At 44.6% G+C, this 25,572-nt stretch overlaps 1 protein-coding gene across 6 annotated transcripts in view; it reads left to right on the top strand.

Annotated features, from left to right (window-relative positions):
• Nucleotides 1-25,195, top strand: part of SLC25A33 (solute carrier family 25 member 33) — a 44,404-nt gene extending 19,209 nt beyond the window's left edge. For 2 of the 6 annotated variants that reach the window (XM_045381148.1, XM_045381144.3), the window contains exons 3-7: nucleotides 11,907-11,984; nucleotides 14,565-14,665; nucleotides 17,414-17,480; nucleotides 22,071-22,351; nucleotides 24,723-25,195. In XM_045381148.1, coding sequence (XP_045237083.1) covers nucleotides 11,907-11,984; nucleotides 14,565-14,665; nucleotides 17,414-17,480; nucleotides 22,071-22,351; nucleotides 24,723-24,925 — 730 coding nt within the window. In that variant the 3' untranslated portion in view covers nucleotides 24,926-25,195. The remainder of the gene's footprint in view (nucleotides 1-11,906; nucleotides 11,985-14,564; nucleotides 14,666-17,413; nucleotides 17,481-22,070; nucleotides 22,352-24,722) is intronic. The other 4 variants (XM_074021133.1, XM_074021126.1, XM_074021115.1 and 1 more) reach the window with 2 other exon arrangements.
• Nucleotides 25,196-25,572: the final 377 nt, after the last annotated feature.

Here is a 25,572-nt window from a genome sequence, read left to right as displayed (position 1 = left end):
CAAAAAGTTTCTGATTTTAGAACATTTTGGATTCTTATGGCTTTCTAATCTCCAGTAAATCCACCCCCCCGTAAGAGATCCTGTATGTGTGTGTGTGTGTGTCTGTGTGTCTGTGTATGTGTGTCTGTGTGTATCTGTTCCCTCCCGTCAATTAGGGAAATTGTTTAGTAAAATTTAAATCAAAGAAAAAAAAGCCACTCCGTGTTTTAATACAGGAACAACTTCCACACCACACAAAAGACAAACTATTTTCGTTACAGGCCCACCGGCTTCATTGGTTAACACAGCCACAGCTACACAATAATGAGCCATCACTTACATATGAATACTTTAATTTTTTTTTTTTTTTTTTTTATGAGACAGAGTTTCACTCTTGTTGCCTAGGCTGGAGTGCAATGGCGCAATCTCGGCACAACCTCTGCCTCCCAGGTTCAAGCGATTCTCCTTCCTCAGCCTCCCAAGTAGCTGGGATTACAGGCATGTGCTACCACGCCTGGCTAATTTTGTATTTTTATTAGAGACAGGGTTTCTCCATGTTGGTCGGGCTGGTCTCAAACTCCCAACCTCAGGTGATCTGCCCGCCTTGTAGCTGGGATTACAGGCATGTGCTACCATACCCGGCTAATTTTGTATTTTTATTAGAGATGGGGTTTCTCCATGTTGGTCAGGCTGGGCTCGAACTCCTGACCTTAGGTGATCCGCCCGCCCCGGCCTCCCAAAGTGCTGGGATTACAGGCATGAACCACCGCACCCAGCATGAATACTTTTAAAATCAGTTTATTTTATTGATATCAAAATACAAACAATGGCGTTATTAAGTAAAATTTTAGTTATAATGTTTTGTTAGGAAGGTGTTTGTAAAGTGGCATTTTTCACCCAAGAGCTATTGTATTTAAGCTTTATTTCCTCAACTTTATTACATATTTTAAAAATTCGGGGCTGGGCACGGTGGCTCATGCCTGTATTTCTAGCACTTTGAGGGGCCAATGCAAACGGATTGCTTGAGCCAGGAGTTTTGAGACCAGCCTGGGCAATGTGGCGAAATCCCATCTCTATAAAAAATGCAAAGAATTAGCTGGGCATGTTGTCATGCACCTATAATCCCAGCTACTCAGGAGGCTGTGCTTAGGAGTTGAGTATAACTGAGCATGATACTCAGATCTCTGAAACTGATTCTTGGGCAAGAGTGTGTTCAAGACAGACATTTATCAAGAAAACTACTTATCAGTGTAGAAATGTATTTGGGAGCCGGGCATGGTGGCTCACACCTGTAATCCCAGCACTTTGGGAGGCTGAGGCGGGCGGATCACGAGGTCAGGAGATCGAGACCATCCTGGCTAACACAGTGAAACCCCGTCTGTATTAAAAATACAAAAAATTAGCCGGGCGTGGTGGCAGGCGCCTGTAGTCCCAGCTACTTGGAGGCTGAGGCAGGAGAATGGCGTAAACCTGGGAGGCGGAGCTTGCAGTGAGCCGAGATGGTGCCACTGCACTCCAGCCTGGGCGACAGAGCAAGACTCTGTCTCAAAAAAAGAAAAAAAAAGAAATGTATTTGGGAAATGTTAGAAAAAGACGTAATAAAATGCAGGTGCTCTGTTGCAAAAACCACACATTTAGCACTTTTAGGCACAATTTACATAAGACAGGATGTCCTTGAGTCCAGGAGACCAAGGCTGCAGTGAGCTGTGATTGTGCCACTGTACTCCAGCCTGGGCAATAGAATAAGACTGTGTGTCAAAAAAAAAAAAAAAGAAAGATTCTCTCACACAAGTATTTAATAACTTTCAAGTAAAGGACTACTTTAGAAAAATTGTGGGTACATAGTAGGTGCATACATTTATGAAGAAAACTCCTTTTAGGTAGTAGTATTTCATTGATTTTTCACAACTTTCACAGATTAGTACTCAGGTGTGATATTACCTCTATTTTAGAGAAGAGAATATGCAGGTTAAGAGTTAAGTGACATGCCCAAAGTCATGTTCAAAGTATATCCATCTTGTTTCTAAGAAAGACTTGAAGCCGCTAAAGTAAAGTAAGAAACGAACAAGCCCCAGACACAAGGCTGAGCCTCTGCTGCTTCTCTGCGAAGGCAGCAGCAGTTCCCAGCTCAGAGACTCCTAGGACTACACCCTCCTGCCTCCATGGCTATTGCTTCTGTTTCCTTTGCTGTCTTGCAGCCTTACAACCTCTGGCTGTTGGAGGGTCCAGGGCCCAGACCCTGGCCTTCTCTAGCTACTGCCACTCCCTCTGTGGGCGCACTTAGTTTCATGGCTGTAAATACCATCTGTAAACTGGCAGCGTTTCTGCTCTAAGCCTCACACGCTCCATCCGGCTGCCTGTTTGACAGCTTGGATGTTTATTAGCCATCCAAGAGTAACATGAGCAAAACAGAACTCCATAAAACCTGCTGTTCCCAGAGTCTTCGCTGTCTCTGTTAGAGGCAGCTTCATCTTTCCAGCTACACAGATCTCAAGCCTCATAGTCATCCTTGGATCTTATTTCTCAACCTTGCAGCAAAATCCTATCAAGTCTATCTTTAAAATAAATACAGAATCTGACCCCTTTTCACTACTTCCTCCACCACTGTCCTGATGGAAGCCACTGTATCTCACCTATATTGGTGCATTCGCTTCCTGACTGCTCTGTTTTGAAAGCTTGCTATCCTCTACTCTCAGTCTGTTCTCAGCAGAGCACCCAAAGAACCCTCTGCTCAGATCCTCTGTTCAAGAGTTGCTGTCTCCCTCTGGGTAAGAGCTACAGCTATCCCTGCGGCCTACTAGGCTCTACACGATTGTCACCCTTCCCATTACTTGACTTTTTATTTCCTATTTTCCCCTTTGCCCCTCCAGCCTCCTTTTTGTTCCTTTAAAAGGCCAGGAACATTTCCCACCACAGGGTGTTTGCAGTAGACATTGTCTGCATGGCTGACTTCCACTGTTATCGCCTTGCAGGAAGACCCTAAAGTGAACATGCTATTTAAAATCAAACTCTCCCCAACACCCCAGCCTACCTTCCTGCTGTATTTTTATCCGTCACACTTACATCCATCAACATACAGTGTAGTTTACTTATTTATATTCTTTTCTCCTTCTTCACCACCCCCTCTTCTTTGGAGGTAGTGACTTTGGTTTGTTTTGATTACTGAAATCATCCCCAGGCATCGAGAATGTTGCCTGGCACATAGCAAGCATTCCATACAAATTGAACGCATGAGTTTTGGTATTTCAGGAAGATACTGCATATAAAGGGCTTAACACCCTCCCTCCATGTAAATAATAAAAGCTTCTGTCATTATAATAGCTACTGTCTGCTTTTAAACACAAGGTTGTTTTTGGTTTTTTTAACCTTAAAGTCTTTTATCTCTTAATAGAGGCCAAAAAAGGGGAATATCATATTGCGTAATTCTCATATGAAGAAAGCGTACTTACTCTTCAGGGGAAATGTGTATCTTTTCCTGTTAATAAGTTCTAAAAGCAGAGTCTGTAACTTAGGACTTACATAAAAACAATATACCAATGTAGGAAGCTTTAGAGTGGCTTAAGAGAGGGTGGCTCCTTTACAGGCTGCTACCATGTGGGTTGAAGCCACCATCCTCTCTCACCTGGGTTATTGTACAGCTTTCTGGTTCTTCATTAACCATCCCTAAGCTAACAGCACGGTGGTTTACAGAGAGGGTCTTTATCTAGTAAGTGATCAAACAAGAACAAGGGTACAGGCTTTGGTCTTATCTACAAAGCCCATGTTAGTTTCCTGTTGACATTTTTGGAAGACTGTGTGTTTATCAAAAACCCATACAAGGCTGGGCGCAGTGGCTCATTCTTGTAATCCCAGCAGTTTGGGAGGCCAAGGCAGGTGGATCACCTGAGGTCAGGAGTTAGAGACCAACCTGGCCAACATGGTGAAACCTCATCTCTACTAAAAATACAAAAATACATGGCAGCACATGCCTGTAATCCCAGCTACTCGGGACGCTGAGGCAGGAGAATCACTTGAACCTGGGAGGTGGAGGTTGCAGTGAGCCAAGATCACGCCACTGCACCCCAGCCTGGGCAACAGAGCGAGACTCCATCTCAAAAAAAAAAAAAAGAAAAGAAAAAAAACCCATGCAAATAACATGGTCATTCGTTTAAAAGTTGTCTGCTTATGGCCGAGCGCAGTGGCTCATGCCTGTAATCCCAGCACTTTGGGAGGCCAAGGCGGGTGGATCACGAGGTCAGGAGATGGAGACTATCCTGGCTAACACGGTGAAACCCCGTCTCTACTAAAAACACAAAAAATTAGCCAGGCATGGTGGCGGGCGCCTGTAATCCCAGCTACTTGGGAGGCTGAGGCAGGAGAATGGCATGAACCCAGGAGGCGGAGCTTGCAGTGAGCCGATATCACACCACTGCACTCCAGCCTGGGTGACAGAGCAAGACTCCGTCTCAAAAAAAAAAAAAAAAAGTTGTCTGCTTATTAATGGTCTTACTCATTTGGGGAATACTACTTTAAAAGACTTGTCAGAGAACGGAATTTATTTATAGGAAGTTTATTTTTCAAAATTCAAAGAAAAAATGTTCTCTATTCTGTTAAAGAAAAAATATTCTCTATTGAAGAACCTATCTTTTTTTTTAAATAGTTACTTAAAAAGCAAAAAGGCAATATGTTAACAGATTCAGGCATCTGCTATTAAATTTGCCAGAGTAATAAATAGTATATGTATTTCAGGTATCTGCTTTTTAAAAAAATAAAAATCTTCTGGCTTAATATTTTCCAGCAGAGTTCTTACTGTTTAAACTGCTGAGATACATTCTTTTTGTTTTTTCTTTCTTTTCTTTTTTTTTTTTTTGAGACGGAATCTTGCTCTGTCGCCCAGGCTGGAGTGCAGTGGCCTGATCTCAGCTCACTCACTGCAAGGTCCACCTGCCGGGTTCAAGCGATTCTCCTGCCTCAGCCTCCCGAGTAGCTGGGACTACAGGCGCCCCCCCCCCCCACGACACCCGGCTAATTTGCTTTTGTATTTTTAGTAGAGACGGGGTTTCATCATATTAGCCAGGATGGCCTCAATCTCCTGGCCTCGTGATCCGCCCGCCTCGGCCTCCCAAAGTGCTGGGGTTACAGGCGTGAGCGCCGTGCTTGGCCCTCTTTGTTTTTTCAAGTGCCTTTGTCATCTGAAAAGTAATGTGTTAGTGATCTCCTATCTATCTTTTAGGAACTGCAGTGTTCAGATGAGACATTTCTCTTGGATTAGTCTGTGGTATTCATATTATGACATAAAACTAGTGAAGAGAATAAAATGCTCCAAACAAGACCCTGATTTTTTTTTGTTTTTGTTTTGTTTTCATCTTTTTCCTAAATGAAAGTTTGTGACTGTGGGAAAATGAGTCTGGATCCTTCTGGGCTTGGTTTTGCAGCTGAAATGTACCATTTATAGTAGGATCTTAATTGTTCCAGTAAAGTTTTGTAAACATCCAGCTAGGTTAGAAGTTTGGATTATGTAACAGATTTGGCTTTTTGCCAACTGTTAATATGTGTAACTATGGAGACCGCCTTTCTTAAGTTCTTAACAGGCCTGAGTCACTTCGGGACACAAGTTCCCTACTGCATTATGGATGAGCCGCTTCAAGCTTCCTGGAGCCAGAGATTCCCTTAATTGTGTTTAAATGACTCCTGAAGCTAAACAGGGTACATTAATCTGGACCACAGAGAGGATCTAAACTGAACACAATTTCTCGATACTCTTAGCATTTGAAAATCTTGATTATGTGCTATATTATAAAGTATAGGCCGCTTCAACATGTTACTTGAGAGAGGTTTTAGTTCAGAGAGCTCAGTCTTTTAAAAGAGCAATACTGCTTGAACCTAGGAGGCGGAGGCTGCAGTGAGCCGAGGTCGTGCCACTGCACTCGTCTGGCAACAGAGTGAGACTCCGTCTCGGGAAGAAAAAAAAAAAAAAAAGCAATACTCGTGGTGGCTCATGCCTATAATCCTAGCACTTTGAGAGGCCGAGGTGGGCGGATCACCTGAGGTCAGGAGTTCAAGACCAGCCTGGCCAACATGGTGAAACCCCATCTCTACTCAAAATACAAAAATTAGCCAGGTGTGCTGGCACACGCCTGTAATCCCAGCTATCCGGGAGGCAGAAGCAGGAGAATCGCTTGAGCCTGGGAGGCAGAGGCTGCAGTGAGCCGAGATGGAGCCACTGCACTCCAGCCTGGCCGACAGAGCAAGAACTCAGCCATCTCAAAAAAAAAAAAATTAGTAGGGCGTGGTGGCTGGCACCTATAATCCCATCTACTCAGGAGGCTGAGGTAGGAGAATTGCTTGAACTCAGGAGGCAGAGGTTGTATGGGATCACTTACAAGGGCCTGGTCTTACACTTGTCAGTAAAGAAAATGATTTGATTAGAAAATAAGACTACTGTCTCTCCATAATGTTTTTATGTAATTTAATTATATAAATGGGCCAGGTGCAGTGGCTCACGCTTGTAATCCCAGCACTTTGGGAGGCCAAGGCGGGCATATCACCTGAAGTAGGGAGTTCGAGACCGACCTGACCAACATGGAGAAACCCCATCTCGGCCGGGCGTGGTGGCTCAAGCCTGTAATCCCAGCACTTTGGGAGGCCGAGACGGGCGGATCACGAGGTCAGGAGATCGAAACCATCCTGGCTAACACGGTGAAACCCCGTCTCTACTAAAAAAAAAAAATATGAAAAACTAGCCGGGCGAGGTGGCGGGCGCCTGTAGTCCCAGCTACTCGGGAGGCTGAGGCAGGAGAATGGCGGGAACCCGGGAGGCGGAGCTTGCAGTGAGCCGAGATCACGCCACTGCACTCCAGCCTGGGCGACAGAGCAAGATTCTGTCTAAAAAAAAAAAAAAGAGAAACCCCATCTCTACTACAACACAAAATTAGCTGGGCGTAGTGGCAGGTGCCTGTAATCCCAGCTATTTGGAGGCTGAGGCAGGAGAATCACTTGAACCCGGGAGGCAGAGGTTGTGGTGTGCCGAGATCACGCTATTGGACTCCAGCCTGGGCAACAAGAGCAAAAACTCTGTTTAAAAAAAATATATATATACACACACACATCTATATGTACGTATATATGTGTATATATATGCATATACATACGTATATATATATACACACACACACACATGGGAATAAGGTCTGGCTTACTACTTTTTAAAATAATAGCTTTTTTTTTTTTTTTTTTTGAGGAGTCTCTCTGTCCCCCAGGCTGGAGTGCAGTGACATGATCTCGGCTCACTCCAGCCTCTGCCTCCCAGGTTCAAGCAATTCTCCTGTCTCAGCCTCCTGAGTAGCTGGGACTACAGGTGCATGCCACCACGCCTGACTGATTTTTATATTTTTAGTAGAGACAGGGTTTCGCCATGTTAGCCAGACAGGTCTCAAACCCCTGACCTTAAGTGATCTGCCCACCTTGGCCTCCGAAAGTGCTGGGATTACAGGTGTGAGCTACCACGCCCAGCCAATAATAGCTTCATAGAGATAATTGTTTTAGTAGATTCTTTAGTTTTTTTTGTTGTTGTTTGTTTGTTTGTTTGTTTTGAGACAGAGTCTCGCTCTGTCACCCAGGCTGGAGTGCAGTGGCACAATCTCAGCTCACTGCAAGGTCCACCTCCCGGGTTCACATCATTCTCCTGCCTCAGCCTCCCGTGTAGCTGGGACTACAGGCACCCGCCACCACACCTGGCTAATTTTTTTTTTTTTTTTTTTTTTGTATTTTTAGTAGAGACAGGGTTTCACCGTGTTAGCCAGGATGGTCTCGATCTCCTGACCTCGTGATCCGCCCACTTCGGCCTCCCAGAGTGCTGGGATTACAGGTGTGAGCCACCACGCCCTGCCAATTCTTTAGTATTTCAACAAAAGGTCATGTTGTCTGTGAATAGACATAGTTTTACTTTTTTCTTTCCACTCTTTTTCGTCTAATTGCTAGCCTACTTTTTAGGAAAGCTCTTTTTGAAGGTACAGATATTCTTTATTTTAAACATCCAAAAATTAGGAGAAGAAAAGCTAAGATTCAAAATTTTATTTATACATTCAGAGAATCTAGAACATGAAAAGTTGCATAGTAATCTGAGGAAGGAGAGCTGGAAATAGATGAAACCTTAACATTATCCAGTATGCCATGGACCAGAATGTCAGCTGTACCTCTTTTGCACCAAAAACCAGCTTAATTTGGGAAACTTTCCCTGTGGAGAAAGTGGAAGTCGTAGAAGTAGAACTGACAGGATTTACTTTACTATTAGCTTTACAGGAACATCTTTTCCGTAAAGTGAAAGATCTTTTCATCATACTTTCTGTGTGTTATAATGAAGGTAAAACATTCTATGAACTTTTTTTTTCCTTTCTGAGACAGAGTCCTGCTCTGTTGCCCAGGCTGGAGTACGGTGGCATGATCTCGGCTCACTGCAGCCTTGCCTGCCGTGATCAAGTGATTTCTGGCTAGTTTTTGTATTGTAGAGACGGGGTTTCACCTTGTTGGCCAGGCTGGTCTCGAACTCCTGATCTCAAGCGATCCACCCGCTTCAGCCTCCCAATGTGCTGGGATTACAGATGTGAGCCACTGCTCCCAGCCATTCTATTAACTTTTGACTAGCATATGATTATTTGTGAGCTATATCAACCTTGAGTGCTATCAAATGGACGGTACTAGTAGTAAAGAAAAATCCTCAGTAAGAAAAGGAGATTAAATTAGAGAAGACCCTAATATAACAATGTAAATTCTATCGGATACCATGGAAATTGAACCATTGAAAAGAGTAAATTTAACCAACTTGAATACCTGTGCTGCAGCAGAAAAATGCCTCTAAGAGTGTTCCATACAATCCTTTTAGGATTTTCTGAGTCGCTTTTAATCGGAAACAATATTTAACTTTTTTTTTGTGAAAAGCACATTGGCGAAGTTATAGAGAAATCGGAACTCCTTTTACGTTGCAGGCGGGAATGTAAGGTGGTATAACCACTATAGAAGACAGCCTAGCGGTTTCTCAAAAAATTAGGCATAGAATTACCATGTGATCCAGCAATTCCACTTGGATTCCACAAAAGAATCCAAAGCAAGGACTCAAACAGATATTTGTACACCCATGTTTATAGCAGCACTATTTATAACAGCCAAACATGGAAGCAACCCCAAGTGTCCATCGATGGATGAATGGATAATAAAATGTGGTGTATACAGCAGTGGAATCATATTCAGCTTTTAAATAAAGGGAAATTCTGGGTGGGCACAGTAGTTGTAATCCCAGCATTTAGTAAGGCCAAGGTGGGTGGATCACTTGAGGCCAGAAGTTCAAGACCAGCCTGGCCAACGTGGTGACACCCTGTCTCTATTTAAAAAAAAATATATATATATGTATATATATGTGTATATATATGTATATACATATACACACACACACACAAATTAGCTGGGCGTGGTGGCACTCACCTGTAATCCCAGCTACTGGGGAGGCTGAGGCACAAAAATTGCTTGAACTTAAGAGGTGGAGGTTGCAGTGAGCCGAGATCACCCCATTGCACTCCAGCCTGGATGATGGAGTGAGACCCTATCTCAAATAAGTAATAAAATAAAAAGAAGGAAATTGTGACACATGCTACAACATGGATGAACCTCAAAGACCAGGTGAAATAAACCAGTCACAAAAAAAGATGTGATGCCACTGATAAGAGATACCTAGAGTTGTCAGATTTATAGAGACAGTAGAATGGTGGCTGCCAGGGCCTGACAGGAGGGAGGGCTAGGGAGCTGGTGCTTAATGAGTGCAGAGGTTCTGTCTGAAAAGATGAAAAGGTTCTGGAGGTAGATGGTGGTATGGTGATGGTTGCACAACAGTGTGGACGTACTTAATGCCACTCAACTGTACACTTAAAAATGGTTACAATGTGGCTCACGCCTGTAATCCCAGCACTTTGGGAGGCCAAGGCGGGTGGATCACGAGGTCAGGAGATGGAGACCATCCTGGCTATAACACAGTGAAACCCTGTCTCTACTGAAAATACAAAAAATTAGCTGTGCATGGTGGTAGATGCCTGTAGTCCTAGCTACTTGGGAAGCTGAGGCAGGAGAATGGCATGAACCCGCGAGGCGGAGCTGGCAGTGAGCCAAGATTGCGCCACTGCACTGCAGCCTGGGCAACAGAGCGAGACTCTGTCTCAAAAAAAAAAAAGTTACAATGATAGATTTTTCTATTATGTGTATGTCACCACAAAAAAAAAAAGTTTAAAAGAAAAAGCAATTGGCTGGGCCCAGTGGCTCACGCCTGTAATCCCAGCACTTTGGGAGGCCAAGGCTGGTGTATCACCAGGTCAGGAGATTGAGACCATCCTGGCTAACGCTGTGAAACCCCATCTTTACTAAAAATACAAAAAATTAGCCGGCCGTGGTAGCGGGCGCCTGTAGTCCCAACTGCTCAGGAGGCTGAGGCAGGAGAATGGCATGAACCTGGGAGGCGGAGCTTGCAGTGAGCCGAGATTGTGCCACTGCATTCCAGCCTGGGTGACAGAGTGAGACTCCATCTCAAAAAAAAAAAAGCCATCATGGTATAATCTTTGGACTTGAGATACTTACTAGACTTTGGTTTTAAATAACCATCATCCTGTCCATGAAAATTATTAGAGTTTTCTATTCCTTAAATTCCACCTTCCCCCCTCCCACCAACATTTTTTTTTCGTTTGTAATTTTTGAGACAAGGTGTCTCTCTGTCGCTAAAGCTGGAGTGCAGTGGCGTGATGATGGCTCACTGCAGCCTTGACCTCCCAGGCTAAGCTATCTTCTCACCTCAGCCTCCTGAGTAGCTGGGAGCGCAGGCACACACCACCACATCTGGCTATTTTTTTTCATTTTTTGTAGAGATGGGGTTTATACTGTGTTGCTCAGGCTGATTGGGAACTCCTGTTCAAGTGCCTGGACCTCCCAAAGTCCTGGGATTACAGGTATAAGCACTGAGCTGGCCCTATTCCTTATATCCCTGTGTAAGTTTCTACTATATTAGGTAAAGATCTAGAAGATAGGATTGTTAGAAGCAGTAAATCCAAAAGAAATCTTTGAACCTATTTCTCAGTTAATCTTATTATGATGAGGAAATTGTTCCCTGTGTGGAACCCTCTGCCAGATATTCATCCTACTTTCACAGGATTTCATTGTCTAGTACAGACTCTGCACAGCTTCCTCCTGTGTTAGGCCGGTCGTGGTGGCTCATGCCTGTAATCCCAGCACTTTGTGAGGCCGAGGCGGGCAGATCGCCTGAGGTGAGGAGTTCAAGACCAGCCTGACCAGCTTGGAGAAACCCCATCTCTACTAAAAATACAAAGTTACCTGGGCCTGGTGGCGCATGCCTTTAATCCCAGTTACTCGGGAGGCTGAGGCGGGAGAATCGCTTCAGCCTGGGGAGCGGAGGTTGCAGTGAGCCGAGATCAAGCCATTGCACTCCAGCCTGGGCAACAAGAGTGAAACTCAGTCTAAATAATAAATAAATAAATAAATAAAAATACAAAACTGGGTGTGGTGGTGAGCGCCTGTAATCCCAGCTACTTGGGAGGCTGAGGCAGGAGAATTGCTTGAACCCGGGAGGCAGAGGTTCCAGTGAGCTGAGATCATACCACTGCACTCCAGCCTGTGCAACAGAGGAAGATTCTGTTTCCAAAAAAAAAAAGAAAGGCAGAAAAATAAAATATGTCTAACTGATGCTTTTTGAAGCATGTTTTTTTCACTGTGTTAATGATAGCAGTATTCTACAGACATTACAATACATTCTGTATTGTAACCAAATCAGATGAGAGTCGAGCTTGAGATCTCTCAAACATTTTATTGTCTCAAGGAACTAATGAGAAGGTTGACTCCTTATCATTTTTAATAGACCTTGCCTGAGGGGTTTTAAAGGTTTGTCTTTTCTTATTCAGGTCGATCTTGGAGAAAGAGGGACCAAAGTCACTTTTTAGAGGCTTGGGTCCAAATTTGGTTGGAGTTGCACCATCAAGGTAAGCATTAAACTTTCCAGCTAGCCCGTGCTAAGCAGTGTGGAATTCTGGGTCCTTTCTTACCAAAGGGTGATGCTGCTGAATGACCAGTGTCTTTTTTCTGTGTTGGATTTGCCTAAATGTAGCAGACATAGCAAATAGTTATTGAGAATTGTAGGTGTGTCTTCAGTGTGTGAAAGAGATTCTACTTACCGTATTCTTCATATTCTTAAGTGTGAAAATTAATCTGCTATCATTACTGTAATGTACTCTAAGTGTTTGCTCCTCTAAGTATGGCATGTGGCCAGCAGCATTAGTACTGTCTGAGAGCTTGTTATAAATACACAATCCCAGGGCACATCCCAGACCTACATCAGAATCTGCATTTTAACAGAACCCCCGGGTGACTCCAACGCACTTAGAAACACTGATCCAGAGGAACTGTAAAGGCTTTTAACTTCACTTTCTATCAAATGACATCCTCGTATTTTTGCAGGGCTTCTCCTGAAAGCCTGTTTGAAATATACAGAACTGTACTGTCACAGTATATAACGATAGTTACTGGCCACAAGGAGCTGTTTAAATGTAAATTAATCAGAATTAAAGGTTCAGTTGCTCAGCTCCCTGGCCATATTTCAAGCATTCAGTCTCCACATGCAGCTCATGGCTACTGTATTGAAGAGCAGAGATACACGGCATCCCATCTTGGCAGAAAGTTCTCTTGGATAGATGGGATAGAGAGGATAACAATGTATGATTGATTGTGAAAGTAACAGAGACAGAGAGAGAATAGCATATCTGGAAAGCAGATTAAAAACTGCCTCCAGGCTGGGCATGGTGGCTCACCCATGTAATCCCTGCACTTTGGGAGGCCGAGGCAGGTGGATCACCAGAGGTCAAGAGTTGGAGACCAGCCTGGCCAACTTGGCAAAACCCTGTCTCTATTAAAAATACAAAAATTAGCCAGGCATGGTGGCGGGCACCCGTAATCCCAGCTACTCTGGGGGCAGAGGTTGCAGTGAGCCAAGATCATGCCACTTCACTCCAGCCTGGGTGAAAGAGCAAAACTCATCTCAAAAAGAAAAAACAAAACAAAAAAACTTCTTCCAGAAAGGACCTCCTGAGAAGGGAACTGGGTGGCAGGGGCAGGACACTTAACTTGTCATACTCCAAGAGACTTGAAAGAAAATGAAGTCTTTCAACAAAAATGAGAATGTTGTCTTATATAGGGTGAAGACCAAAAGCTTATAGAATTCCTCCAGATCAGTGCTCCAATTTAAACATAAATTGGCTGGGTGCAGTAGCTCACACCTGTAATCTCTGCACTTTGGGAGGCCGAGGCAGGCGGATTACTTGAAGTCAGGAGTTTGAGACCAGCCTGGCCAACGTGGTGAAACCACATCTCTACAAAAATACAAAAATTAGCTGAGCGTGGTGGCATGTGCCTGTAATCCCAGCTGCTTGGGAAGTTGAGGCAGGAGAATGGCTTGAACCCGGGAGATGGAGGTTGCAGTGAGGTCAGGTCACGCCACTGCACTCCAGCCTGGGTGACAGAGCAAGAACGCCATCTCAAAACAAACAAACCAAAAACATCACCTGGGGATGTTGTAAAAAGGCAGACTTTTTTACTGCTTTTGTTCCTTTAGAATTTTGTAGCAAGTATGTATGATGTATTTAAAAACAGAAAGTACTAGTCTGTGAGATGATCTGGGGTGTGCATTATTCATAGATGGGAAACTACTGCCCATCTGTAGTAAACAAAGTGAGAAGAGCCCTTGCTGCTCACAGGCAGTGCTCCTACAGTGTAACCCTGGTAACCTGATGCAGATTCCTGGCTGCCTCACCCATTTAGAACAATTGGGGTTTAGGGGAAAAGGAAGACTTTTATAACACAATAATGATAAGTAGTTAAGATCCTGAACTGAAAAATATATTCTATGATTAAGATTCATTGGCCAGCAGAAGACAGAAACATTTTCCCTGCATTGCTGGTGAAAGAGCAGGAAAAGTGCCAAGTAGCTCCTATTTCCCAGCCCCAAAAGCGGGAAGATAGCAGGGGGAAAAGTGAAGAGAAAACAAAGGTGATGGGACCACTCTGTGGTAGTCAAGGCAGGGGGTGGTGGAAGGACTCTATGAAAACACAGGTATGATATGATGGCTGCTCCTGTGTGATCCTGAGTCATGCAAAAACAGTTCAAATTATGTTCGACATTCTCATTTTGGCACAAGGTGAAAAAGTGTGGTCTACTCTAGAAACATAAACAAAAATTTAAAACTTCCAATGTGTTGATGCTTAAAGGATTAGCATTTATCCAGAACGAAGAATGTAAAAGGACTTTATAGATGTCTTCCCCAAATCTCACTTTCCTCAATTATTTTTGAACACCTCTGTCATCACTAAATCATTTCTGGAGGGACACACAAGAGCTTCCTGAACGTGCCTGTGGCAGGTTTTGGTTTTAGCACAGGCGAGGACAAGATTTTTGGGTGCGTGGCAGTGTCTTTCCCATTTTATTTTCTGAAAATTTTTCAGGTATTCTGGAGGGACATATAAAGTTGCACTATGATGATTTCTTTATAATGTTCTCTTTGTTCTAACAGGGCTGTATACTTTGCATGTTACTCCAAAGCCAAAGAGCAATTTAATGGCATTTTCGTGCCTAACAGCAATATTGTGCATATTTTCTCAGCTGGCTCTGCAGGTATGTCACCCTAGTGAGCGAAGAGAGGGTTTCTCTCGCTTTTCTAAAGCATGCATTCTGCCAAACAGTTTTTCCAGGAATTAGAAATTAGCTCCTTTCTTCCTTTGCACCTAAAATTGTTTTTCTAAAGCTTTATATTACAACTGATAGGAGAGTGACAGCGGTTTGTAGCTTGATTTTATTTTCCTTGCCCACTAAAGCTCTTTATTTGCCCTCAAAATTTACATGTTCTATGCATGCTATTGGTATTTTGTTCTTCTAAAGGAATATTCATAGGTTTTTCATGTCTTCCTGTTTGCCCATCAAATTATATATGTATATAGATTTATTTATTTTAATTTTTTTTTTGAGACAGTCTCACTTTGTCACCCAGGCTGGACTGGAGGGCAGTGGTGCAATCTCGGCTCACTGCACCCTCCTTCTCCCAAGTTAAAGTGATTCTTGTGCCTTAGCCTCCTGAGTAGCTGAGATTACAAGTATTTGCCACCACGCCTGGCTAATTTTTGCATTTTTAGTAGAGACGGGGTTTCACCATGTTGCCCAGGCTGATCTCAAACTCCTGACCTCAAGTGATCCACCTCCTTGGCCTCCCAGAGTGCTGGGATTATAGGCATGAGCCACTGTGCCTGGCCCCGCCCTATCAGATGATTTTCTAAAATTAGAGTTTCTTTCTTCAGATTCCCCACGGGGTCCCACACACCCTGTGTACAATTGGCACTCCTGTCCCCAACTATGGGTTATGCAGTGAGGGTGTCGGGCTTGCAGTGGAGTTTTTCAGGAGGGTCAGTGGAGTTTTTCAGGAGGGTCACAGCTCACAGGGCATCTGTTCTCTTTTGAGGGAACCATTCCACTTCCTAATGAAAAGCCATAGCAGGACTTCTTCCCCAGGATGTACTTGTAAAACATGAACGCGTAGCTATCTGAGAGAAGGGAAGGCTCTTTTTTTTTTTTTTTTTTTTTGAGACAGAGTCTCACTCTGTCGCCCAGGCTGGAGTGCAACAGCAAGATCTCGGCTCACTGCAACCTCCTCCTCCCGGGCTCAAGGGATTCTCCTGTCTCAGCCTCCCAAGTAGCTGGGACTACAGGCACGGGCCACCACACCCAGCTAATTTTTTGTATTTTTAGTAGAGGCGAGGTTTCACCGTGTTAGCCAAGATGGTCTCGATCCGCCTGCCTCGGCCTCCCAAAGTGTTGGGATTACAGGCGTGAGCCACCGCGCCTGGCCGAGAAGGCTATGTCTAGAAGGCTGTATAGAGTTCTATGTCCATTTAAACAGAAGGGGTTTTTTTGTTTTTTTGTTTTTTTAATTGGTTTTGTTTTGTTTTTTGTTTTGTTTTGTTTTGATACAGGGTCTGGTTCTGTCGCCTAGGCTGGAGTGCAGTGGCATGATCTCAGCTCCCTGCAATCCCCACCTCCTGGGCTCAAGCCATCCTCCTGCCTCTAGCCTTCTGAGTAGCTGAAAGTACAGCCGCACACCAGCATGCCCAGCTAATGTTTTTGTATTTTTTATAGAAATGGGGTTTAACCATGTTGCCCAAGCTGGCCTCGAATTCCTGAGCTCAAGTGACCCACCTACCTCAGCCTCCTAGAGTGCTGGAATTGCAGGCATGAGCCACCACGCCAGGCCTAGAAAGATATTTTAGAGAACTTAAATTGGCATTTTACAAAAAATTTGCATCTCCTACTAGTCTGTAAGATGTACACACCATTTTTGTTTGCCATTTGTTACTCCAGATACAAGTGTGACCAACCTGTCTGAATATTTATAGCTAATTATTTCTAGACCCCGAATAGAAAATGTTAAAGTTGCTTTATACAAGGAAGCCGTTTCTATGTAATACAGAGCTCTGAGGAGGAAAGGCAGAGTTCCAAAACAGGTTGCTCTTTGCTTAAAGATAGGCCAGTAGTGAGTTACCATAAGCTAACAACTATTAATCCGTTTTGTAACTTTTGCAAAGTTAACTTAGAACCCTTGATAAATAAAGCAGACCTGAAGGAAGTTCTTAAAAACAGTGTCGGCCGGGCGCGGTGGCTCACGCCTGTAATCCCAGCTCTTTGGGAGGCCAGTTAAATTATTTCTGGATCTGAGGCTTATAAATTGAGTTTTAGGACAGTTATAATTTTTGGTAGGAATCACATTAACACAGATATCAACAGTACCATCTAGAGGTTGAAAAGACTAGAAGGGATTCCAGAAAATCAAGAGAAATTTATTTTAGATCTAGCAATACCAATAGATGTTACAATTGACGGGGAAACTGAAGCTTCTATCTGCAGGATAGAAATGTAACTGCTTCCAGCTGGGCGCAGTGGCTCACGCCTGTAATCCCAGAATTTTGGGAGGCCAAGGCGGGTGGATCACGAGGTCAGGAGATTGAGACCATCCTGGCTAACAGGGTGAAACTCCATCTCTACTAAAAATACAAAAAATTAGCTGGGTGTGGTGGCAGGCGCCTGTGGTCCCAGCCACTCGGGAGGCTGAGGCAGGAGAATGGCGTGAACCTGGGAGGCAGAGCTTGCAGTGAGCTGAGATCGCTGGAGTGATCACTGGAGTGCCCATTGCACTCCAGCCTGGGCAACAGAACAAGAATCTGTCTCCAAAAAAAAGAAAAAGAAATATAACTGCTTCCTACTGTCTTTTTATTAGGCCATTGAAATCCTGATTTCAAAGTTTATTATATGATAATAAACATCTTTAATAAGTATTGACTATGTACAGTGTTGACCTTTACTGTTTTTTTTTTCCAGCTTTTATCACAAATTCCTTAATGAATCCTATATGGATGGTTAAAACCCGAATGCAGCTAGAACAGAAGTAAGTTATTATTTGTTCCTTCCTTAATGAAAGGATTTTTGGGATTTTTTTTTTCTTGCCCGAATTCCCCCACATCTCTAAGGAATGAGATATACAGATTCCTTAGCTATCCCCCTCCTCGTTTTCTTAATTTAAGTGCATGCAGGATTTCTTTTGCATTGAGGTTTGTGTTGTGAGCATCATTGGAAGATGAGGGCGACAGAGATGACAAACGGGAAGGAGGGGATTTCTCTGGTTGCGTTCCCTGATCCGCAGTCCCGCCTGTTGTCTCAGAGAGTCAGTGACTGTCTCTCCTTTGCAGACCCCATCCCAGTTGAAGTGCTGTGGGTTCTCCTCCAGATGGTCTCCCTCTCAAAAGGGAAGACAGTAAAGGCAGAACTCTGAGTGTCCTCGGACCTCAAAGGGCTAATTTTAGTCTCCAAAGGCCCTAAACTGTAATAGGCTTCTGCCCTCGAACTCCAGCCAGGGGTTTGTAACATTTTGTAGGGCTGTGGATTCCTTTGGTAGTCTGGTGACACCTGCAGTCCCTTTTTAGAATAATGTTGTTTTTTGGGTGGTTTTTTTTGTTTTGTTTTGTTTTGTTTTGTTTTGTTTTTGAGATAGGGTCTCACTTGCTGCCCAGGCTGAAGTGCAGTGCAATCTCAGCCCACTGCAATCTATGCCTCCCAGGTAGAATAATGTATTTTTTTTCCCTTTTCTTTTCTTTTTTTTTTTTTTGAGACAGGGTCTCATCTATCACCCAGCCTCAACCTCCCAGGCTCAAGCAATCCTCCTGCCTCAGCCTCACCTCCTCACTAGTTTGAGATCACAAGTGCATGCCACCACACCCAGCTAATTTTGTTTTTCTTATAGAGATGGATCTTGCCATGTTGCCCAGGCTGGTCTCAACTCCTGGGCTCAAGCAATCCTCCTGTTTCGGCTTCCCAAAGTGCTGGGATTACAGGCGTGAACCACCACACCAGGCCTTACAATAAGGTTTTTAAAAATATACTTATCAGTGATATAGTAGTATGCCTCTTTAACACATTAAATTAACAAGATAGTAGTCCAGTAACTGCCATAATTTCTAAGAAATGATAAACCGTGTCCTGTGATGTTTTCAACAAATATAATGTGACATGAAAATATTTCTATGTGTGTCAAATCACAGGTACTACTACTAGTACTACTGTGGCCTGTTTATTTACATTTGTAATAAATACGATTAATCCAAGCTAATGGAACCCGGTGTAAAGAGTGTTTTAAACTTATAATCAATAAAGCTAAGTTTCATCTAAGTTGTAAAAAACCCTAGCTGAAATGAAATAAAGTACGAAGGTGGCTTTAATACTTCTGAAGACACAATAGCTAAGACCCAAACTGGGATTAGATACCCCACTATGCTTAGCCCTAAACTCCAATAGTTAACAATTTAACTTTTGGATTTCGGTTAGGGATTAGGGTTAAAGATGCCATTTTCTCCCCAGTCCAAGTGAACGAACTACCAGCATTCTATTAAGAACCCCTGTATTACTGTGTTGCCTGGAAATGTGTACACTGGAAACTTCTAGCCAGTCCACTCTGATTTTCAGCTGCCTCTAAAGAAAGGAGGCAGGCTGGACGTGGTGGCTCATGCCTGTAATCCCAGCACTTTGGGAGGCCGAGGAGGGCAGATCACAAAGTCAGGAGTTCGAGACCAGCCTGGCCAACATGGTGAAACCACGTCTCTACAAAAAACACAAAAATTAGCCGGGCATGGTGGCATGCACCTGTAATCCCAGGGAGGCTGAAGCAGGAGATCGCTTGAACCCAGAAGTTGGAGGTTGTAGCTGAGATCGCACCACTGCACTCCAGCCTGGGGGATAGAGTGAGTAAGACTCTGTCTCAAAAAAAAAAAAAAAAACGTGGTTAGTTCTAGGGAGCTGTAAGACAGAAAGTGTGGTTGGCGTGTAGTATGTGCATCTGCTCCGAGGAGAAGGGAGTTATGGAAGAATAAGGCTGGAAGAGCAGGGGAACCCAATCCTTCCCAGGCCTGAAAGGGAATTTGGAGTTGGACTTTGAGAGCAGTCTTGGGAAATGGAGGATGGAAGTAGGGGGTTTTCCAGGGGACATTCAGCAGCTAAGTTTGGAGACATTTGAAGTTGCCACAACTTAGGTGGGTGTTTTTGGTGTCTAGTGTGAATAGAGGCTGCAATGCTGCTAAACATCCTACAAGGCACATGACAGCCTGCTTCTCCCCAAACTGAATGATCTAGCCCCAAATGTGAATAGTGCCAAGGGTGAGAAACTCTGGATGTTTTGTTTTGAGATGGAGTCTTGCCCTGTAGCCCAGGCTGGAGTGCAGAGGCGCATCTCAGCTCACTGCAAGCTCCGCCTCCCAGGTTCATGCCATTCTCCTGCCTCAGCCTCCCGAACAGCTGGGAATACAGGTGCCCGCCACCATGCCCAGCTAATTTTTTGTATTTTTTAGTAGAGACAGGGTTTCACCATGTTAGCCAGGTTGGTCTCGATCTCCTGACCCTGTGATCTGCCCGCCTCGGCCTCCCAAAGTGCTGGGATTACAGGCACCCAGCCTCTGGATGGGAGTTGCGTGGTTGGATTTGTGTTAGAAAGGTCACTGCGACTAAGGAGCGGGAACAGTCTATGCGGAGATAATAAAGGGAGAGAGGCCAGTTGAGACTGAGTGAAGCCCAAGGGCCCCAGGTCTGCGCCTGCTTGGAGGGGTCTGTGACGTGTGACCGGTGCACAGCTGACTACGCTCATCCAGTGGCTCACTCCTGCCTTGCAGCCAGGCAGTTCATAAATGCTTTACGTCCTGGGGTAGGAGCCTCTAAACCTGAGGCTTTTCATTTGCTGTTTTATTTTGATGTTTTATGATTTTATAAATTTAGCAATAATTAGAATCTATTTGGAGATGAGTGCAATCAGAAATCTAATAAGTAGCCTCACCAACAGGTTGGAATGTTCCTGTTTTTCTTTTTTCTTTTTTTTTTTTTTTGAGACGGAGTCTCGCTGTGTTGCCCAGGCTGGAGTGCAGTGGCCGGATCTCAGCTCACTGCAAGCTCTGCCTCCCGGGTTTTTACGCCATTCTCCTGCCTCAGCCTCCCGAGTAGCCGGGACTACAGGCGCCCGCCACCTCGCCCGGCTAGTTTTTTGTATTTTTTAGTAGAGACGGGGTTTCACCGTGTTAGCCAGGATGGTCTCGAACTCCTGACCTCGTGATCCGCCTGTCTCGGCCTCCCAAAGTGCTGGGATTACAGGCTTGAGCCACCGCACCCTGTTCCTGTTTTTCTTTCTTATTATTTTTTTTTTTGTAGAGATGGGGCCTCACTACATTGGCCAGGCTGGTCTTGAACTCCTGGCCTCAAGCAGTCCTTCCGCCTCAGCCTCCCGAAGTGCTGGGATTACAGGTGTGAGCCACTGCGCCTAGCCCTTGTGATCGTCCTTTACCTTTAACTTAGTCCTGTTTTCCACTGAAAGCATTCCCTGTGTCTCACGGCCTTGTGACTTAATCTAGCAGGTGTACCATGGTCAGCTATCTGGATTGTTCTGATTGTTTTGCAGTTGTAGTTCCTCTGTGATGAGCCTTACTGCTGCCTGCAGCTCTTTCTAAAATTAGGTCAAATGTTAATGTTTTTATGAACATGTTTCTATGACTCTTGATACAGATGTAGCGAGTATTCTGTGGGCCTGTCAGATGTGCCAGCTAATTGGTCTGGCCTCAGTGGGCTGGGGGTCAGCTGACAACAGTACAAAGATACGTGGGAAAAACTCTTCCTCAAACCATGTTTTTCCTCCACTGTCACATCACAACAGTCATTGACACAGAAGATGACTTCTGTGACCAAATGTGCAGGGGGTTTTCCCACACACTGAGCAGTGGACACCAGCTGGGTGTCCTCTCGTTCAGTTCCGACACTGTCTACCAGGAGACAGCCCCATAGATTGGGGGCTTAGCCCCCAGGACTGCCCACCCCCCACCCACCCACACACCAGTTGCATGTCTGGGCCTCCAGAGCTTCTGAACAACCAGCTTCAAGTTGGGGTTCCCATGCCCCTCTCTTTGGATTCTATTAATTTGCTGGAGTGGCTCACAGAACTCAGGGAAACACTTAATATTTACTGGTTTGTTATAAAGGACATCGCAAGGATACAGAAGAAGAAATAGGTAGGGCCAGGTACAGAGTAAGGGACGCGGAGCTTTCATACCCTCCCCAGGGGCCACCCTCCAGGAGCCTGCATGCGATCAGCTCTGAAAGCTCCCTGAACCCTGTCCTCTTGGGTTTTTCTGGAAGCTTCATGCCAGCAGCATTCCTTCCCCCAAGGGATAGAAGGGGACTCTCATGGAGTAAGATCAACAGGGTAGGGACATTAGAGGATGGCCTTGGGGCAGGCGAAAGGAGATTGAGGGACTATCAGAGGCTGCCCCTGTGGCCTCACATACCCCACACTGTAACAAAAGACAAGGGCTATGAGAGTTAGGAGCCAGGAATGAGGATGAAAACAGGTATCCTAACACCACAAGGAAGACGCATTCTCCTACTGTGTGATAGCTCTGTGTTCCGCCATGATGTGTCTCTTTAACAGCCTGTGCTGGTCTCTTTTATGCAGAGTGAGGGGCTCTAAGCAGATGAATACACTCCAGTGTGCTCGTTACGTTTACCAGACTGAAGGCATTCGTGGCTTCTATAGAGGATTAACTGCCTCTTATGCTGGAATTTCCGAAACTATAATCTGCTTTGCTATTTATGAAAGTTTAAAGAAGTATCTGAAAGAAGCTCCATTAGCCTCTTCTGCAAATGGGACTGAGAAAAATCCCACAAGTTTTTTTGGACTTATGGCAGCTGCTGCTCTTTCTAAGGGCTGTGCCTCCTGCATTGCTTATCCACACGGTATGTTTTGCTTTTGTTCTTCCAGAGCAGTAAAACAGCTGTCAGGTTTGTCATTTGTGGGTATATCTAGACTTCTGTGGCACATGCTGAGGCACAGGATCCCTGCAGGTAAGGTCAGTGAGTACGAGGGAAACGGCTCTAACCGCATGGACGGAGGTCACGTGAGGGTGGGAACTCGACCTTACTCAGCTCCAGCTGATTATAGCCAAAACTTGCTGTGCAGAAACGCAGGCCCTGGGTTGCTAAACTTCTGCTGTTTTCAAGGAAGCTAAAAATCTGGATTGTATTTAATATTCCTTGAATCAAAATAATAATATGGGAGCCAAACTTAAAAATCACTCAGCCTCGGCCGGGCATGGTGGCTCATGCCTATAATCCCAGCACTTTGGGGAGGCTGAGGCAGGTGGATCATGAGGTCAAGAGATTGAGACCAGCCTGGCCAACACAGTGAAGCTCCATCCTTAAGAAAAATAAAAAATTAGCTGGGCATGGTAGCACACACCTGTAGTCCCAGCTACTTGGGAGGCTGAGGCAGGAGAATTGCTTGAACCCGGGAGGTGGAGGTTGCCGTGAGCCGAGATCAAGCCACTGCACTCCACTCTGGTGACAGAGCAAGACTCTGTCTCAAAAAAAAAATAAAAATAAAAATCAGCCTTCATTTCTAATGGAGCCTTAAGTAAGGCTACTTTGGGTAAGTTTATTTTTTTAAGTTATGGAATTGTTGACCTACTGGCCTACTTGTTTTTAAAAATGCTTAGTTTATTGTGCCATGAAAAACAGGGTTTATTTTCATAAGCCTACTTACTGTCAGCTATGACAAATGAATACAGTCAACTCAGTAACAGGTGCTGAGTCCCCCTTGTGTCCTGGGACACTAAGCTGACCCCAAAGGACATGTGAGGAAAGAGGTCAGTGATGCCTCCCAGGGTCTGAGGTCTGTGTGAGGGCAGAAATGATGAATGTCCAACTGTAGGTGTCTGGGAAGGAGGCCCAGGTGGGCAAAAGCTAGCAAAAGGAGAGGGTGGCTTTTGAGCCGGGCAGAGTAGAAAATGTTTCCAGGAGGAAAAGAAAACTGAAAAGTATAAGAAAAGAATTCGTTGAAGATATTGCCATACTTCATACAAATTACACCTTCAGTGAAATTAGCATTTGCTTAATTGGGAGTAGAAAACTGTGAATTATTTTAACATTAAGTCCCATTCAAACTAAGCTTTTCTTTTAACACCCTCCCCCCACTTTTTTTGTTTTTTGAGACTGAGTCTTGCTCTGTGCCCCAGGCAGGAGTGCAGTGGCGCGATCTCGGCTCACTGCAAGCTCTGCGGTTCACGCCATCCTCCTGCCTCAGCCTCCTGAGTAGCTGGGACTACAGGTGCCCACCACCACGCCCGGCTAGTTTTTTGTATTTTTTTAGTAGAGACGGGGTTTCACAGTGTTAGCCAGGATGGTCTCGATCTCCTGACCTCGTGATCTGCCCGCCTCAGCCTCCCAAAGTGCTGGGATTACAGGCTTGAGCCACCACGCCCGGACTTTTTAACCCCTTAAAAGTTATTTTGCTGTAATCCCAGCACTTTGGGAGGCCAAGACGAGAACATCACCTGAGAAAAGGAGTTCGAAACCAGGCTGGCCAACATGGCGAAACCCCGTCTCTACTAAAAATACAAAAATTAGCCAGGCATGGTGGCGGGTGCTTGTAATCCCAGCTACTCAGGAGGCTGAGGCAGGAGAATCACTTGAACCAGGGAGGCAGAGGTTGCAGTGAGCCAAGATCGTACCCACTGCACTCCAGCCTGAGTGACAGAGTGAGATTCTGCCTCAAAAAAAAAAAAGTTATTTTGTACTTTTGTGTATATGTAAGCGTCAATAGTTGACCAAATCCTAGAGTTGGAAATGGTTCTAAAAAGAACTTAATTTTTCATTATCTCTCTAGGTATATGACTTTCCTGTCCAAATACAGCTGAGGTGGGAAACAGACATAGTTGTAACCTTGACAATTTTATTTTATTTATTTCTTTTTTGAGACAGAGTCTTGCTTGCTCTGTGGCCCAGGCTGGAGTGCAGTGGCACGATCCCGACTGCAACCTTCACCTCCCGGGTTCAAGCGATCTTTATTCCTCAGCCACTCTAATAATAGGCGTGCACCACCATGCCTGGCTAATTTTTGTATTTTCAGTAGAGACGGAGTTTCACCATGTTGGCCAGGCTGGTCTCCAACTCCTGGCCTCAAGTGATCCGCCCACCGCTGCCTCCCAAAGTTCTGGGATTACAGTGTGAGACACCGCAACTGGCCTAACTTGACAGTTTTAAAGTTGCGTGCTGTGGATTCTTTCCCCATTTAATATGTGGAGTAAAGTAGGTCTTTCTCTCTCTGCAGAAGTCATAAGGACAAGGCTCCGGGAAGAGGGCACCAAGTACAAGTCTTTTGTCCAGACGGCGCGCCTGGTATTCCGGGAAGAAGGCTATCTCGCCTTTTATAGAGGACTCTTTGCCCAGCTTATCCGGCAGATCCCAAATACTGCCATTGTGTTGTCTACTTACGAGTTAATTGTGTACCTGTTAGAAGACCGTACTCAGTAACATGCCAGAAAATTGTGCTCTAGAAGAATAAAACTGAAAAACTCTAGAGAATTTTTCCCCCATTGATGTTTAGAACGTTTGAGACTGAAACAGGAAAGGCCATAAAATATCTGGCTAATATCACCTGTTGGACATTTCCTTTTGGATTCATGCTTTCTGGAAGGTTTAAATTCATTAACGTTAATAGTTAATTATAACATTTTTTTTAACTTAAGAGGATTCAGGGTTAAGCACCAACTAAATTAAATCATGCTATTTAATTTAAGTATACATTTGGCTTGTGTCCTCTTTTATGCTCACTGTACTATGAAGGACTTAAGTAGTTCAGATAAACATGCCCTAGAAATGCATAGAAAAATGATAAAGTCAGAATACAACTTGTTTTGTAATCTGACTTTAAGATCTTGCACTGCTAGATAAGGAAGAAATGTCACATTTTGGCTGGGTGCAGTGGCTCACGTCTGTAATCCCAGCACTTTGGGAGGCTGAGGCAGATGGATCACCTGAAGTCAGGAGTTCCAGACCAGCCTGGCCAACATGGCGAAACCCTGTCTCTACTAAAAATATAAAAATTAGCCAGGAGTGCGCCTGTAATCCCAGCTACTTGGGAGGCTGAGGCAGGAGAATCACTTGAAACCCCCAGGGGG

The sequence above is a fragment of the Macaca fascicularis genome, chromosome 1, assembly GCF_037993035.2.
Source record: "Macaca fascicularis isolate 582-1 chromosome 1, T2T-MFA8v1.1".
NCBI classification, from domain to species: domain Eukaryota; kingdom Metazoa; phylum Chordata; class Mammalia; order Primates; family Cercopithecidae; genus Macaca; species Macaca fascicularis.
This window is presented reverse-complemented; position numbering and strand designations above follow the sequence as displayed.